Source organism: Haemorhous mexicanus, chromosome 1 (assembly GCF_027477595.1).
Source record: "Haemorhous mexicanus isolate bHaeMex1 chromosome 1, bHaeMex1.pri, whole genome shotgun sequence".
Taxonomy (NCBI): domain Eukaryota; kingdom Metazoa; phylum Chordata; class Aves; order Passeriformes; family Fringillidae; genus Haemorhous; species Haemorhous mexicanus.
Window position 1 is genome coordinate 16,574,801 of NC_082341.1, and position 15,126 is coordinate 16,589,926.

General features: G+C 40.0%; 1 protein-coding gene across 3 annotated transcripts in view; it reads right to left on the bottom strand.

Annotated features, from left to right (window-relative positions):
* ACBD5 (acyl-CoA binding domain containing 5) overlaps nt 1-14,366 on the bottom strand; it is a 30,427-nt gene extending 16,061 nt beyond the window's left edge. Inside the window, exons 1-5 of one of the 3 annotated variants that reach the window (XM_059841281.1) lie at nt 14,122-14,366; nt 12,871-12,991; nt 11,346-11,418; nt 7,576-7,687; nt 7,416-7,448 (exon numbers count right to left, since the gene is read on the bottom strand). In XM_059841281.1, the coding sequence (XP_059697264.1) occupies nt 7,416-7,448; nt 7,576-7,687; nt 11,346-11,418; nt 12,871-12,991; nt 14,122-14,197 (415 nt within the window). In that variant the 5' untranslated portion in view covers nt 14,198-14,366. The remainder of the gene's footprint in view (nt 1-7,415; nt 7,449-7,575; nt 7,688-11,345; nt 11,419-12,870; nt 12,992-14,121) is intronic. The other 2 variants (XM_059841299.1, XM_059841290.1) reach the window with 2 other exon arrangements.
* Between the last annotated feature and the right edge of the window lie 760 nt (nt 14,367-15,126).

Below are 15,126 nucleotides of genomic sequence, written 5' to 3' on the forward strand. Positions count from 1 at the left end.
TCAGTAAGTAAGTATGTGATTTTTAATTCTTCACATATATCAAGGCTGTTTTTGTTACCCAGATGGGAGTTCAGAACTTAAATGCCTCTGTACATCTGCCCCAGCTTGAAGGTCATTTGACAAAGAGAACCTTGCCTAGCAGGTTTTTCTCCAATGCCTTGTGTTTTTGTTTTATGAACAGGAATGTAATTCTTATACGAAATTAACATGCACTGCTGGAGCTGCACTGATGGTTAGCCCAGTACACCACAGTATCATCCTCACACAAGTTCCACAGCCTCTCACATGCATTGAAACTACCAGTGATCAGGAGCCAGTCTGAACCAGCACATGAAAGACCTGCTAAAACATTTAGCTAGCTGTGTACAACCTCAGTGTTTAATAAAAATTACGTGTTTTCATTAAATACCATAACATCTCCTCAATAGCAGCAAAATCTTAACCACTAAGAAGATTATTTGCATGACCTACACTTGTATCACTTTGTGTAGGGATCTCCCTGCACACCTGTGCTTATGTTAATTCTCAAGGAGTCTATATGCTGTACAAAGTTGTTTTCATCATCAGGTAACTGTAATTATTTTCTAGGCATCACCCCTTGATGTTTCATGCTTGTTACTGATCCAAGTAGCCTCCCTACTTCAATTCCAAGTTTGTGCAACTATGTTCTGCTGTTTCCAATACACTTGATTACACAAATCCCCACCTCATTTTGAAACTGATGTTATCAAATACTGCAAGGAGCCGGGTCTGCACGAGGCACGAGTAGTACATGCAAGCATCTGGGAGCAATAAGCTCTTCAGCTAGAACAAGAGTTTCTATTCCCTCATTTCCTTGCATTCTTTTTAATATAGGACACTATATTAAAAGATATCTATATCACTATATTAAGAAGATATTTTCTTCTTTACAAAGAAAATTTCCGAGAGCCCAGCCTGCTCTGCAACATCTGTTCTGCACTACTCAAACAAGCAGCCATCACAAATAAGAAGAGATTTTAGAAGTCTGTCAGAAATACAGACTGAAAAATCTAAAAATCATAACTTTAACTACCATGGTTTTATTTCTTTTAAATTTAAGTGTGTTAGGTGCAAGTTCTCTGATGAATGTACACCCTAAGCACACATACTGGGGCAGCCACATCTTCCTCTATATAGTTTTCCTTTTTTTTGGTGGTTTAGTCTTCCTAAACTTTACTATAACAAAAAAAGCCTCTCCTCATTTGTATTTTTCTTTTCATATACTCCAAATGACTACAGCCTTGTTTTGTCAGCATTCCTCTCTCTGCTTATGTGCCTTTCAAGCTGTTACACTCCAAGAGATGACTCTGTATTTAATAAAAAAAATTTAATCAACAAGACTCACATTTTTATTTACCATTGATAAACATTAAAACAATAGTCTGTGGATAAGAACAAACACAGAATACAGCAACTTCTCAGACATTCATATTAACTTGCAAGTACAGTATTTAGGATAACTGACTAGTCATCCCAGACCTTTACACTTTTCAGTATCTAAAGAAGTTTCTCATCTCCCTCCATATTGTCAGTACCTTTTCCCAAGGATTTTCACAATATGTGCCATATAAATAAGGATATCAAGTTTTGGGGTTGACTTGGATACATTTCCCTCCTCCCTGATGCTCCTCAGCCTTCTGCAGTAGAGACAACATGCCTGGCAGAGAGAAGCCCAGGCAGAAGAGCAGCTGCTCTACAGGCATTCCCAGCACTGGCAGGTAGCTCCACAGAGGCCCCCAGATGTCCAGGGCCACCAGACACACACAGCTCGGTTACACGGCGTGTGTGCAGCAGGACCAACGAGCCAGGCTTTGCCAGCACTCTGTCAGCACCTCAGCCAACGTGTGAGAATGAACATGAAGAACAGCTGCTTCTTAGATGTTGTAACTTGAAAGCACAGTAACATCATTCCAGGATCCAGGATGTCCCCAAGCCTGGGACTACTTCCCTCTGGGAGGAGTAAAACTTGCTAAGCTCTTCTCTGTGCAGAAGAGATAAAGCCATCATTTGGAACTTTCACTTTGCATGGCAGCTAGGAAGGAGCATTATTCACTCTTGAGTTTTGTCCCAGAAAATACAAAACGTGAGAACAGTGAACTCAGAAGCCTATAAAGAAAACTGAATTATACTTGAAAACAACACAAGGCCACATAGCTGAGCTGCACATTGTAGCCTTGAACTGTAGCAATCAAAAATTGTTTTGCCCTGTACCAGAAAAAAACAAAAATGAAATACCATTAAGGTCATAGTCTCCTGCCATCTGCACCAAGCCTACCATCTGAACTGCATTTTACAAAGCCCATATCAAACGCAGTCTCAGAGGTAAAACAAATGGCCTTTCTATGCATCTTAAAGGCTATAATTAATTATTTTTGCTACACAAAGTTAAATACAAAACGCCAGACTGTGTCCACTGGGCACTTTTCTGACAGCAATCAAGATATGACTACCTATATCTGACCTTCCCCAGCCTCCCACACCCCTATCCACTGCCTTGTAGCTTGTCTTTGTAGAACAGAGCTCTGAGAAATACAAATTCCAGCTCTTTTGTCACAAAATCTTTACAATAAGACAGCTAAAATATAAGATACCAGAATTATCTGGAAGTGGGTACATCTCCTAAATTATGAAACCTGAAGAGCTTTTGACATTTACTTTCCCTTTTGTAGAGAAATCTTGTCTGGCTGGAAGGAAAAAATCCAAGTTCAACAACGAATTATGCACCAAAAGTGTTACTGTTGACTCAACCCAGCCTGAATCACAATACAGACAGGCTTTTCTTTCCATTGAAGAAAACATCTCATAGCTCCCTCCACTTAAAAAGAAACAATTTTTAATCTTACATTCCACCATTTGGATACTTTGCTGCTCATCCTGTGGCAATATATTTTCTGATCACTCTGTATGAGAGGAGCTGTTGAAATACTCAGGCTTAGAGCTACACTGATGCTCTGCCCTAATTTCCAGCACTGTCAGACATCACTGACATAAAGCCATCAGCTTGAAGTCGAGTTCACAAAGGAGGCTGAGATTTGGTGTGTAAAGCATGAAGCAGGTATAGATTGCAACAGGACAAGACATGGCTTGTTGGGTCACTGATTCCACATCTCACTGAGACTCTCCACGGACTGGCACTTGCTGGCCCAGCCCTTAATCTTCTACAATAATCCTATCCTGCAGCAAATGCTGGAGAGAATGTTCTAGACACTTCTGAAGACTAAACTACTGAGATTTTAACAAAAAGTATTTGTACAGTAAGTTTCACAGTAGCCTTTCTGAATATCATTTGTAACCTTGATTATACCTGTTAATTTATAATTGGAAACTGGAAGGGGAGAAAAGTTTAAAAGATAAGATTTTAAAAACCTCACTCACCCACACACCCAGCAGCTCCTCCTGCCTCAATGCAACTCCTCATTGTGGTGCAGCCACTAACAGAACCTAATATAGCCCTGCAGTTCAGAGCAACAACGATTTTAGCTCTTTTCCCCCTTCTTATGAATGACTAAGAAGATTCACTGACATTGAGCTCTGTAAAAATCCTAGTGAAGAAAGGTGGAAGGAAAGGGAAGGAAATCTGTTAAGCAAGTATCTTTGAAGTCAAAGAGCCATGAAAGAGTGAGCTTATGAAGCAAACAGGGTGTTTCAGAGCAAAGGCTCACACACAAGCAGAAAGAGCCACCAAATGCCCCCCTAGAAAGCAAAGACACTGAAAACAGCCTGAAAAGGTCTTTGAGAATACAAAACTATTTGAACAGATAAACTACTCATACGCAACCTAAAGAAACACAGTTGGAAAATATATTGCATTTTAAGAGTAAGAAAAGTATTTCTACCTGGAAAATAGTAATTAGGAACAGACACTTTTTTCAAAGCTGATCCTGTACTAACTACTGCCTTTGAAATACAAATGTTTACATGTATTTGCTTGTTCTAAAAGTACACAGACCTCAGTGAGTATTGTCTTTTAAACCTAGCTCCCATATTGAATGCAAGAAGACACCAAGCAAATTGTTAAACAGTTGTGTCTGCCTGTGAGCTGGGCCAGCTTCTGCCATTTCACACAAGCAGTGCCCTGCACGCGTTCCTCCTTCAGAGCCTGTGCTGCCATCAGCACTGCCCCAAACCAGCATATGCAGCACTACACAGCACCTTGCTTCAGCAGACCTTCATCTGGTGCAACTGCAATGCAGCTGGGAGAAAAGTTTTCAGGAGGGAAATGGTCCTTAGGAAGCCAAGGTAGAGTATTATAATGCTGAAACTTCCTACAGCCTCTGCAGTACCTAACCTCTTGTTACTGGAGACAACATTTGGTTTTCACAAAGGTTTACTAACACCACTACTACTCGGCATGCAGGCGAAGGGTCATCTTTATTTGGTAGAATTTTAGAACAGATTAAATACCTTTTCACAAAGCAGAAAGATTATACAGAAAACTGCTACTGAACAACCTGCAAACAACTTCCAGATACTTTGCTGAGTTGTTCAGATACCTTAACTTAGTGTGGAAGCCTGTCAGATAGGGATTTCCTTGCTCCCCTTTTAGATTTACTCTCATTCTGAAAAAAGAAAATATTCACAAACATTCTCAGGAAACATTCTGAAGGATGAATTGGTTCTGAAACTCTCAGTATTTTCCACCCCGTATCAGACCACTAGGTACCAGTCCTAGCCCACCTCTGGCTTCTTCAGCTATTATAAAACAAGAAAACTTGAATGGCCATTCTAAAAAATTCACATTTACTGAGCAATGGTGTTTTGAAGCTTCTTTGCCTTTTAAAGGTTGACTTAGACATCAGATTTCTTGTGCATTTACTAGCAAGTGCAAAAAAGTTAAAATGTTACTCTTCTTAAGCACCTGTCCACGTTATGTGTCACTCTACTCTTCCAGCAGCTACAAACTAGAGTCTTTTCTAGAATGCTGCAAGAGTTACCTCTTCCCTTCCACAGTGCTAGGTCAGCTAAGAGCCCACTTTCTTCTTTGATGTCCAGTATATCATGTGCCCAAAAATAATTTGTCAATGACTTTGTCTGAAAAGAAGCACTTCATACCTGTCAGAAAGACACTACTGACACAGCTTTCCAGAGAAGTCAAGCTGCTCACACAGCTGCAGGATGACCTTTCCAAACACTACCGAGTTTATATGCTTTCAAAATAACTCTTAGATTTGCTCAGCCTATTGGAGTGAATTCTCTATTTTTCTTTCTTTACCAACACATTCAAGTCTGGATATTTGTAACCCATGGATCCAGTAAGTTCATCCTCATTTTCTGGTAGATGTTACAAGTCATTGATTTCAATGCTGGCATGTCAGACTTCTGTGTTCTTTATTAAGGACTCACAGGCTCTATTGATTCAGAAAGGCAGTATTTCAATGGTTTGTATTTAACATTTTCAAAGACCCACAAAAACTAGAAATGCAATTATAAAAGGCTATACTTTTCTGTTGAGGTCAATCTGCTAGAGACAATACACAAGCCATAACTGATGTACACTGAGCTTGCAGACAATTCTCTTTCACTAATTCAAGAAACTGTTGATTTTGAGGCAGTGGCATACAATTCCTAAACAATTAGATAATGATCTGCATACGGATTAAAGTTTGATGGAAGAATGGAAGGCAAATGCAAAACAGAATGGACCAGAGGATGGGGGCACAGTATGAAGCAAGGTAGTCAAGAGAAGGGTCCCAGATTTCAGAAGATACCAACTGCCTGCCCTTGAAAAGCATATCTTCCACAGCAGAATTTACAGACTGTAGGAGTTTGGGGGTGAGGAAAACAAGACTGGATAAACTCACACAGCCAAAATATAACCATGTGTTTATTTTTAACAGTATTGTCACCAGTGTTTACATCATCTCAGACAGACTTGGGCCCTTTGGTTCTATTCTTTAGTGTGTATCTGAAAATCTGAAGGTAATCATGCTTCTATACTTCTGTGGAATATTTTGCTACCTGTACTGTAAACAATAAAAATTATTTCCAGCTTCACTTTTAATCAGGGAAGTGATAGGAGTACCAAAGAAAGGGCTTCAAAACCTTAAATGCAATGGTAAAGTTGTAACATACAAGGGACTTTGTGAAAATCTGTCCTAATTTATTGTGGCATAATCAGATGTTGCACCTGTAAGTGGTATGAATGACGACATATCACCAGAACTACTGCAACAATGACAGAACAAGGTAAAGCTGAAATCTGCTGTTCTGTTTAACTTACACTGCCTTATACTTAAACTGGCTCTCTAAAAAACAAGTATGCTGGATTTGTTATGGAAACAGGTACAGTTCAACTTCCATGATTCTCTGTGTCATTTTTTAAAGAAGTGGCTTCTGGCACTGTGCCACAGACACCAAGTCCAAGTAAATCCTTATTACACAGATCACTGACCTGAATCTACTGATACTCTTACCCACCCATCAATCCAGCTGTCAGACAAACCTATTGCATCCCACACATGAAGTATACACAATTTCAGTTGAGAAAAAAAGTCACACCCACTTTCAAAATGGCCATGTAAAAACTTCTACCACTGCTTTTCCCCCCAAAAAATAAGAAATTATTTCTGTTTCTCTGAGGCTTGATAATAAAACCACATTCCCTTTAAGGTAGGGAGAAAAAAAAACACATACAAAAGGCAATTTAACCAGTTGACTCATGCTTCTTAAAGACATTAACCAATTTATATGTGCAATGGATTTAGTTTTTAAAAACAGTTTCAAGTTTTGCCCTGTTGCATTTCAGTTTTTAAATTTCATTTTAAGCCAGATTTAAACAACTGTAAGACTTACACAACAGCCTTATGAACACATTACCTGTAACATAATAATTGGTATTATCAAAACATTCTCACAATGGTATTACTAAATAAAAATCAACACAGATTTTTATGCAGCTGAGATACCACTAGGTTTGCCACCTTTCAGTAATTTAAAATGTTTAAATATTCCATTCATGAACTTGAGCCTCAGAAAACTTGAGAAGTCATGATTTAAAAAGCATGAGGTTTGATTGTCAAATTTTTTTTAAATTTTAGATTAGATGACAGAGTTGGATTACCAGAACTGTATTCATTTTCACAATCCACATCTACATCAGAACGTATCAATACACATTAGTTGTTCAATTTCTTAATGGAAAGGCACAAACTAGACTTGCTTGGGGGAGTTGTTTTGTTTTAAATACTCTCCTTTCTTCAGGCTTCCTTCAGCAGCTCAAAAAGCCTGTTGACAAAGGCTAAACATGCAGCTTCCTGGACCTAATAAATTCAAAAGTAAAATAAAACAAAACCCAGCCTAATGAGGTGGCAAGCCCAGAAGTCACAAGTGTTAGCAGGAAGTTCCTACAGCACCAAAACAATGGAAATGATGGTTTTACACATAATTATTCCTACCTTCCAAATACTTAGAGACTTTCTCCATTCGAACTGCCATATGGTAAAGAGAATGAACAAAGAGATGCAATATTTAGCTTTTAAGTCATTTACAGAAAACAAGCCCCAAAACCATTGAGTTATGATTATTATTAGTACAAAGAAAGTTATTTGTCCGAACCTGATGTTAGGTCAGATCCTCTGTTCTTTTTATCTTCTACTATTTCATAGAATGGGCCTATTACTTGGAGTAACTCTTCAACTTTGTCCGTCATTGGCATACTCTCAAGAATCTGCACAAGTTCAAGACATGAAGCATCTTATGAAACAGCATTTCAATCATTCATTCATTTCAACTGATTTTAACAACGGCTGATTATTGCAAATGCAGTAACATTTCACTAAGTCATTAAACTAGTTATTCTGATTTTTGTTTACTTTTTTTTAATTACAGGGAAAGAACATAAAACTAAGTTATTGAATAAGAATCTTATATTAACTTTCTTCACATGAAGACGAGATGAGAGAGCTAATACATTTGCCAACACTAAAACACAGCCTTGACACAGTATTTATTAGCAGACCGTGGAACCCACTATTTCTTCAATTTTGAACTAAACCATCTCAAAGTTCAACAGGCTGCTGTTAGCCAATATAATTATTTTATAGACAAGTCTTTCCACAGAAAAAATAAAATGGAAATACTTTCTTGTCTTAGAGGATTCTTTGTACTGTCAACCCTGCCGCCCTCAATGGAATGTAAGGAGCAGATCAAAAGTGCTCTACTAGGTCCTTCTAAGCCCAAACAAAGAAATGGACACAATAAAGCAAAACTGAAACAGCACAAAGACCCACTTAGAAAAAGAAGAAACTAGAACCAAGTTCTGCTCTTGAAGTCATTTGGAGCATTTCTTCATTTTAAGTTACAAACACAGTATCTTTGATCATATGACAGGAATGCAAAATCTTAAATCTAAAATAAATTACACAGAAGAGGTTCAATAGTTGGATACTATTTTTAAAGCAAATTGCATTATTATCCCATTCTAGTTTAAGTCCTTTCAAACAAGCTTTTTGCCAATAGCTTTGTTCCTCTTTCATCCCCTACACTTTTAGTTACCGTATTTTAAAAGTGGCAATAGCTATAGGTAAAAACACAGGCTGAAGCAAACTAACAGCTACAGTGCACCTCCTCCTCCTGAGGGGCACCAAGAAAGCAACAGATGAAGGTACATGCTACCCCAGAACATGCTGCTCAAAGGCACCAAGCACACCAGCATGCAGTAGGAGCAAAAGCTGCAGCATTATTGCACAGAGCAGGAGCTCCAGGCAGGCTAACACCTAGCAAGTCAACACCTGCAAACCAGTCAAGGATACCAAGAGGCAGCAATTCTATTGACCTGCAGTTTCACTGCCACTTTTCTGATCTGCTCAGTGTACGTAATTCATTCTGTCTTTGTTAGAGAGAAATACTCAGATACACAGAGCTGGATATGAAACAGAGATTGAACAGTTTTGTGATTGCTGATTTTTTAATTTCAATAACATTGAGAGAAACAAGAAGCCTTTTCTAGAATAAGGCTTGTATTTGTTTTTATTTCTATAGTCACCTTTGTAAACTGTTTTATACATGCTTTTCTGTGACGTCTGCACATTACTGCTCTCCATGTATTCTAAACAGACCTCAATATATTCTGTGCTACTCCTAGCACTTAGAATTTTTTCTAACTGCTAGCTTTTTGGTGAGCACAAAAAGAGAAAATACTTTCACCAGCAAAAGTAACTGCTTGCATATTATAGCCACTAGGCTTAATAAGCAATCTCAAAAATTCAAAGTGAAAAATAAGTTATGTATCCTGATTTACTGTCTTCCTTGGATGTCACACAATTTATATATACTCATGTTTTAAATTAGAAATACCATATAGTGTTAACACTTCATGCTAAGATATCACTTATTTGTAATACATAAGAAAACAATATATCTGAAATGTAAACAAATTAGTTAAAACAGCATTGCAAAATAAATTTCAGAAATGCTACCTGAAACAAACTAACCTTGAGTCTGAGCTCAGGTGCATTTTGTTTAACTAAAAATAATACATTTGTGTTCATCTCTCATCAGCATATCAAAAGCTCACCCAAACACATTCCTCAGCTGTGATTTTCAAGGTTACCACATTAAGGAGGGAAAAAACCCCCAGGCAAATTTGGAATTTTGTGACAGGGTCATCTGATGCTTGCACAGCCCAAACACAATGTGCAAATGCCAGGGAATGCCCCAGGACTGGGAGAATATGGCAGGCTTATACACCCTTCAACACAGTCCTGGGATATCAGCATACAAGTGGGTTTTTGCCCCCTCAAACATGGATACCCGCACAGCAACAGCAGACTGCCCACAGTAAGTCCACGAGGATTAGTGCAGTATGTGCTGATAGAACAACCCAGTGGATCCATTTGAAATGCACTTCCATTGACATTGCAAGTAGAATCAGTTGGGATGGAAAAGCTGAAGCTAGTATTCCAAATATGAGAGCTGAAACAGCACCAAAGCAGGGTAAACAGATTCCCCAGTTTCAAAGCTGAGCAAGGCAGGAAGTCATCTGCTCTCCAATCCCTATACATAATCCACACAGAAGCAGAATATTTTTGATTCATTAGGGTCAAGGAAGCAGACTTCCTCACAGGAGACTTACTAGAGTTTTTTTAGAACAAACATTGCAGTTTCACTTGGTTTTAGTGTCTTGACTAAATGAGTTACTGCACTGAAAAAAAACCATAAGGTAATCTACTGAAATATCAACACATATTGAATTCAAGATTTGAAATGAAGCACTAAATCTTGTAGCACACATTCAAAGGAATTGTTAAAATTTAGTGGGATTTTTAATCAAAAAAACCAGTATTTGGCCTTCTGTGTTTTCTGGAGCTGCTTATTTTCCAGTTCAGAGCAGATATAGTAATAGCAGGAGGAACTAAATTACTAGAACTACTGACAGGAAAAAGAACAGTAAATCAGATTCCAGCTCCTTGCCTAGTAAAAAATTTTTGTTGTATCACCCATTAAACAGATTCAGAGTTTGATGTCAAGAGAGTGGCCCTGGAAAAAAGCAAGTGTATTTGGAGTAGAACTTTTTCCCTTTGACTCAAACCTCATTATAATAATAGATTACAATTATACTTTTGTTCAAATTGACAGCAAATAATCATTAAACTGGAAAAGTAATCTCTAACAGTTTCAGTGAAAAGACTGCAGTGAAAAGGGTTAGTTAAGAAATGACATGAAACTTTTAACTGTTTAGTTTAGTTAATGCTGCTATTCCCACTTCATATGATAACTGTGACTGATTAAAAGTTACATATCTATTTAAAAACAGAGCACATTACTCAATGCTAATAGTTTCCCTGCAACTATAATAATCATAGAATATTTTCGTAACAAGTACAGAAAATTCAGGTTGCTGAGTTCTTCCTGAAAAACAGAAAATTATTAAGTTTACATATTTAATTATATTCACGTCTTCAGTCATGAGAGTGAGACCTTTTCTCCTAAAGTCCTTCTGGAAAGTTGTTTTAGTCTCTTTTCCAGAATAAGGATCACTTACCTCTCTCAGCTCTAAGAACTGAGGCAGTGTGCGGTACAGGTTTTTTTCCTTAATACCCCCTTTACCATTATTTCAGTATTTCACTTTCTTTAGCTCTGTCATTTAAGCTCTGAGTCAGCTAGAGCTCTCATGTTTCACTGAAAACAACACAAATTCTGTGTTTTGAAGGAACTTTGTAATTTTCTTTTCCCCACAGGCCAAACAGCACAGTACTGAAATGAAACAGTTCACATAGGGGATAAGTCATTTGGAGCTTTGGCAGCAGTAGTCAGCAAGACCCCCCCTCACATTCCTCTATTTCTGGAACATTTTTTCTAGAAAATCCCTTCATTAGCAAACATACCTTTTTCATTTCATCAACATAGGCTATCATGGCTTCTTCTTTGGACATGTTTCCCAAGGCACTCCAAGCATCCCTAGGAAAGAAAGTCACATACACCTTCAGTATCTTCAGGGCGTACTGGATTTTTTCAACTTGGCCTTAAGTAGGTCAGTTATGTAATGTCCAAAGTTTCTCTGATACGAGTAAAATGCAAGAATGATTCACATTATTTTTTAAGTACAAATATATAATTTGCTAGGATAATCACAAAGTGGAAGAAGAAGCAACAAACTGAACAGACTAGGGACTGAAGAGTTCCTCACTGACTACCTATGATTATGTACCCAGTAAGTTGTAAATAAGCCCAGATAAAAGACACACACATTACCCTTTTGACTAAGTTGAGCTTAAGATCCTCTGCTGTATAAAACAAACAGGCCCAGACACTTCAGCCAGCACTTACAAACAGCTGTCACTGAGGTAGAATAAGCTACAAGAAAAATCTCTCCTTTTTGAGTTTAGCAACTGGGGAAAGACACATCAGTCTAGAAGGCAAATAGTTACCACAGCAGCTACTTATGATCTAAATAAAATCTTCCCCTCTCCAACTCTGCAACACAGAAAACTCTAACCAAATATATCAGTATTGCACAAGGCATCTGTCAGAACAAAGAATACAATAAAACAGTTCCTCAGTCTTGCATGTTATTTGACATTCCAGAGTATTTGTCCCACTCATAGAAAACCACCAAGGTTGGTGGCTCACATTCCAGCTACAACCAGCCAGGTGGATGAAAGCTCCCAGCCCTAGTCTATCCCCTGCACTCTGGCTTGGGGAGGCTGAGGAGGAAGGAAAGAGGGAAAGTCCTAGGAATCATTTAACAGATTCCCAAGAACACCATGACCACAAAGACGGCAATAATATTTGTTCTTCAGGACAAATCATCATTAAAATATTATAAGCAAAACATTCACATTGGCTTTTCAAAGAGAACTTGGCAATTTGGTGAATCAGAAGTCTTCCCAGGCCAAGGCAAACACAGATAGTGGGAAGACCTGCCACTGAGCAGACAAACCAGAAAGACATAAACCCAACCTCCCCACCAAGAGCTCAAAGCTGTATCAGTGGTTGACAGTGAGCACTTATTTACTTCAGGCTCACATCACACAAGAAAACTCAAGAAGGAAGAGCTCCAGACACTCCTCCACAGCACTTATTCTTCAGAGCACCTAAGATTTGATTTTACAACATGGGATAAACACTGCAGAGGTACCATGATAGTGGTTGCCCAAGAAAAACCTGCCCACCTGCATAATCCAAGGGAGTGTTTCCACCTGCAACTCTGAGAAGTGATCAATTATCTGAGTTAGAAAGTTGGAATATAACAGAAAACTAATTCAAGCATCAAAGGTTGTAAATGTTATTTTTATTTTAAAAATAAAGTATTTAGAGAGTTTCTTTCTCCAAGTGCTACTCTTCTAAACATCTCCACTCCAAACATTAAAAAAAAAAAAATCCCCAAAACAACAACTCATGAAAAGTTACCATTTGTATCTACCAATTGGATCCCAAAATCCAGGTCGAGGAATGTTACAGGGTCCTTGGGTTGCTTGCTTATAAAAGCTATAGAACTTGAGCATCATTTCATTCGTTGGCTGGAATGAGCCTAGTGAAAACATTTTAAAATACAATTAAATTGTCATCGAGAATATTAGTGAGTATTTTACAAGCCTAATGGTTCTGTGAGAAAACAGCCAGCAGCCTGTTACAGCAGTACAATATAAGCCAACAGAGAATATCATCTACCGAGAACCAGCACCACTGAAAATATTTACTGTACAAACAGCAAGTTTCAGATGGAGTTTAAAGGACCTTTCCTACTGCTAAGGTCAAACTACACAATTAGAATAAAAAAAGGTAATAAGTAACATCAAGCTGATGTCCTTTCACTCAGTTTAGAGGGACAGGCTTAGCTCTAAGTAAACAAAGTATCGTGCAATTCACTTTACTGTTAACAAATGGTAACTTACTGCGAGTCTCCGGAATTAAAACAAAAAAAAAATTAAAAAAAAAATCCTAACAAACACAATTAACCCAAAACACGGCCTTCTGCAGTGTTTTCGTTTACCTTAGGTATTTGACAACACTTTCAGTAAAAGTTTCACAGTATCTCCTGATTTGGTTTTCTCTTCTTCCTTTGTGGAACACATTTTTGTAGAGGTAAAAAATGAAAATATAACACTCTAACAGCTAGCAGGGAAGATTCATAACCAATCCATTAAATCAAGTAGCTTGAGGTTGGATTCTAATCACTAGAAGTTTACAGTGACATTTACCTCAAAACCTCAAAAACATCCGATTTTACTTTACACCAGAATTAACGACGTACGTAATAAATAAATTTATTTAAAATTATCACAACTTTTATCAAAAGATAAGTTCTGGCTTTTTTTTTTCTTTTCCGTTTGGTTAACTCTTTCAGCAGAAGGGAACTCACGGTAACAGCTTTGTTAAAGCAACTTCATGATTTCAGGGAGGCTGAAATCGTGGGCAGCTGACAGGTCCCCGGGCGCCCGACTGAGGAGCTCCTGGCAGGGCTCGGAAGGCCCCCGAGCCGGCGCTCCCCCAGAGAGGCGGGGAGCAGCACTAATGCCGAGCTTCCCAGCGGTTCTGCAGCCGTTGCCGGGGCGGCCCGGCTGCCCCGACCCCGCCGCGGCCGAGCCCCGCCGCCCGCCGGGCCCTGCCTGCCCGGCACCGATGGCGCCGCTGCCGCCGGACCCCCCCCGCCGCACTCACCATTTTTGGGCAGGCTCTGGATCACCTTCACGGCCGCCTCGAACCTGGTGGCGTGCAGAGAGCCGGTCTCGGCCATGGCCCCGACCCCTCACCGCCTCCTACTCGGCTGCCGGGCCGCGTCCGGCGGGACAGGCTCGGCTCAGCTCAGCGCCTCCGCCGCAGCTGCCTGCCCGGGAGCGGTGCCGGGAGGAGCCGGGCCGTACTCAGCCCCAGTAGCCCCGTTCGCGGCCCCGGCCCCCGCCCCCGCGCCCTCCCCTCCGGCGGGGCCGGGACAGCCCGCCCAGCACCTCGGACCGGCCTCGCCCCGCACCTCCGCCCGGCCCCGCGCTCAGCCCACCCCGACCTCCGCCCCGGCCTCAGGCGCCCATGTTACGTCTCCCACAGCGGCTCCCTGCCCTTCCCTCCTCCCGCACCGCCCCGAGGCCGCGAGGGCACGCCGGGAAACGTAGTTTCTTTGTCTCTCCTTCCTCTTCCTCTTCCTCCCCTCTCTCCCGTCTGCCTGTATTGCTGCAAAAAAAAATTCGAAAACGCCATTGCCATACTCCACCCGTTTTACGGACCTCAGTTATCTTCAGTTCGCCTACCACCTGACAGCCTGCTGTGCTGCCGCCTGCCCTCCTCACAGCCGTCCTCATACCCGCACCTAGTCACGAACAATTCGCCTAAATTACCACTATAGACACATTTTTTGAAATAGTTTTAATAACTCCTATTTACATTAAAATTTTAGGCATGCCTAGAAGCCAGGGAGCTACTATTTCCATGGTATCCAGAGATGTGGGTGAATACCAGCACAGCACTACCAGTTAGCTCGGTAGCTAATAAATGAATGGCCTTATTCAAAAGCGCTGCGCATCCAGCACTCTGCAAAGTCAAACAAAAGTATGCTAAACGAACTGCTTTTGTAACAAATGGAATAATTTACCCAGTGAGCAACAGGATGAATTAACAGCCCCATTGAATGGAATTGAGTCCAAAAACTTGGCATTTCAGTCAGTTCATTTA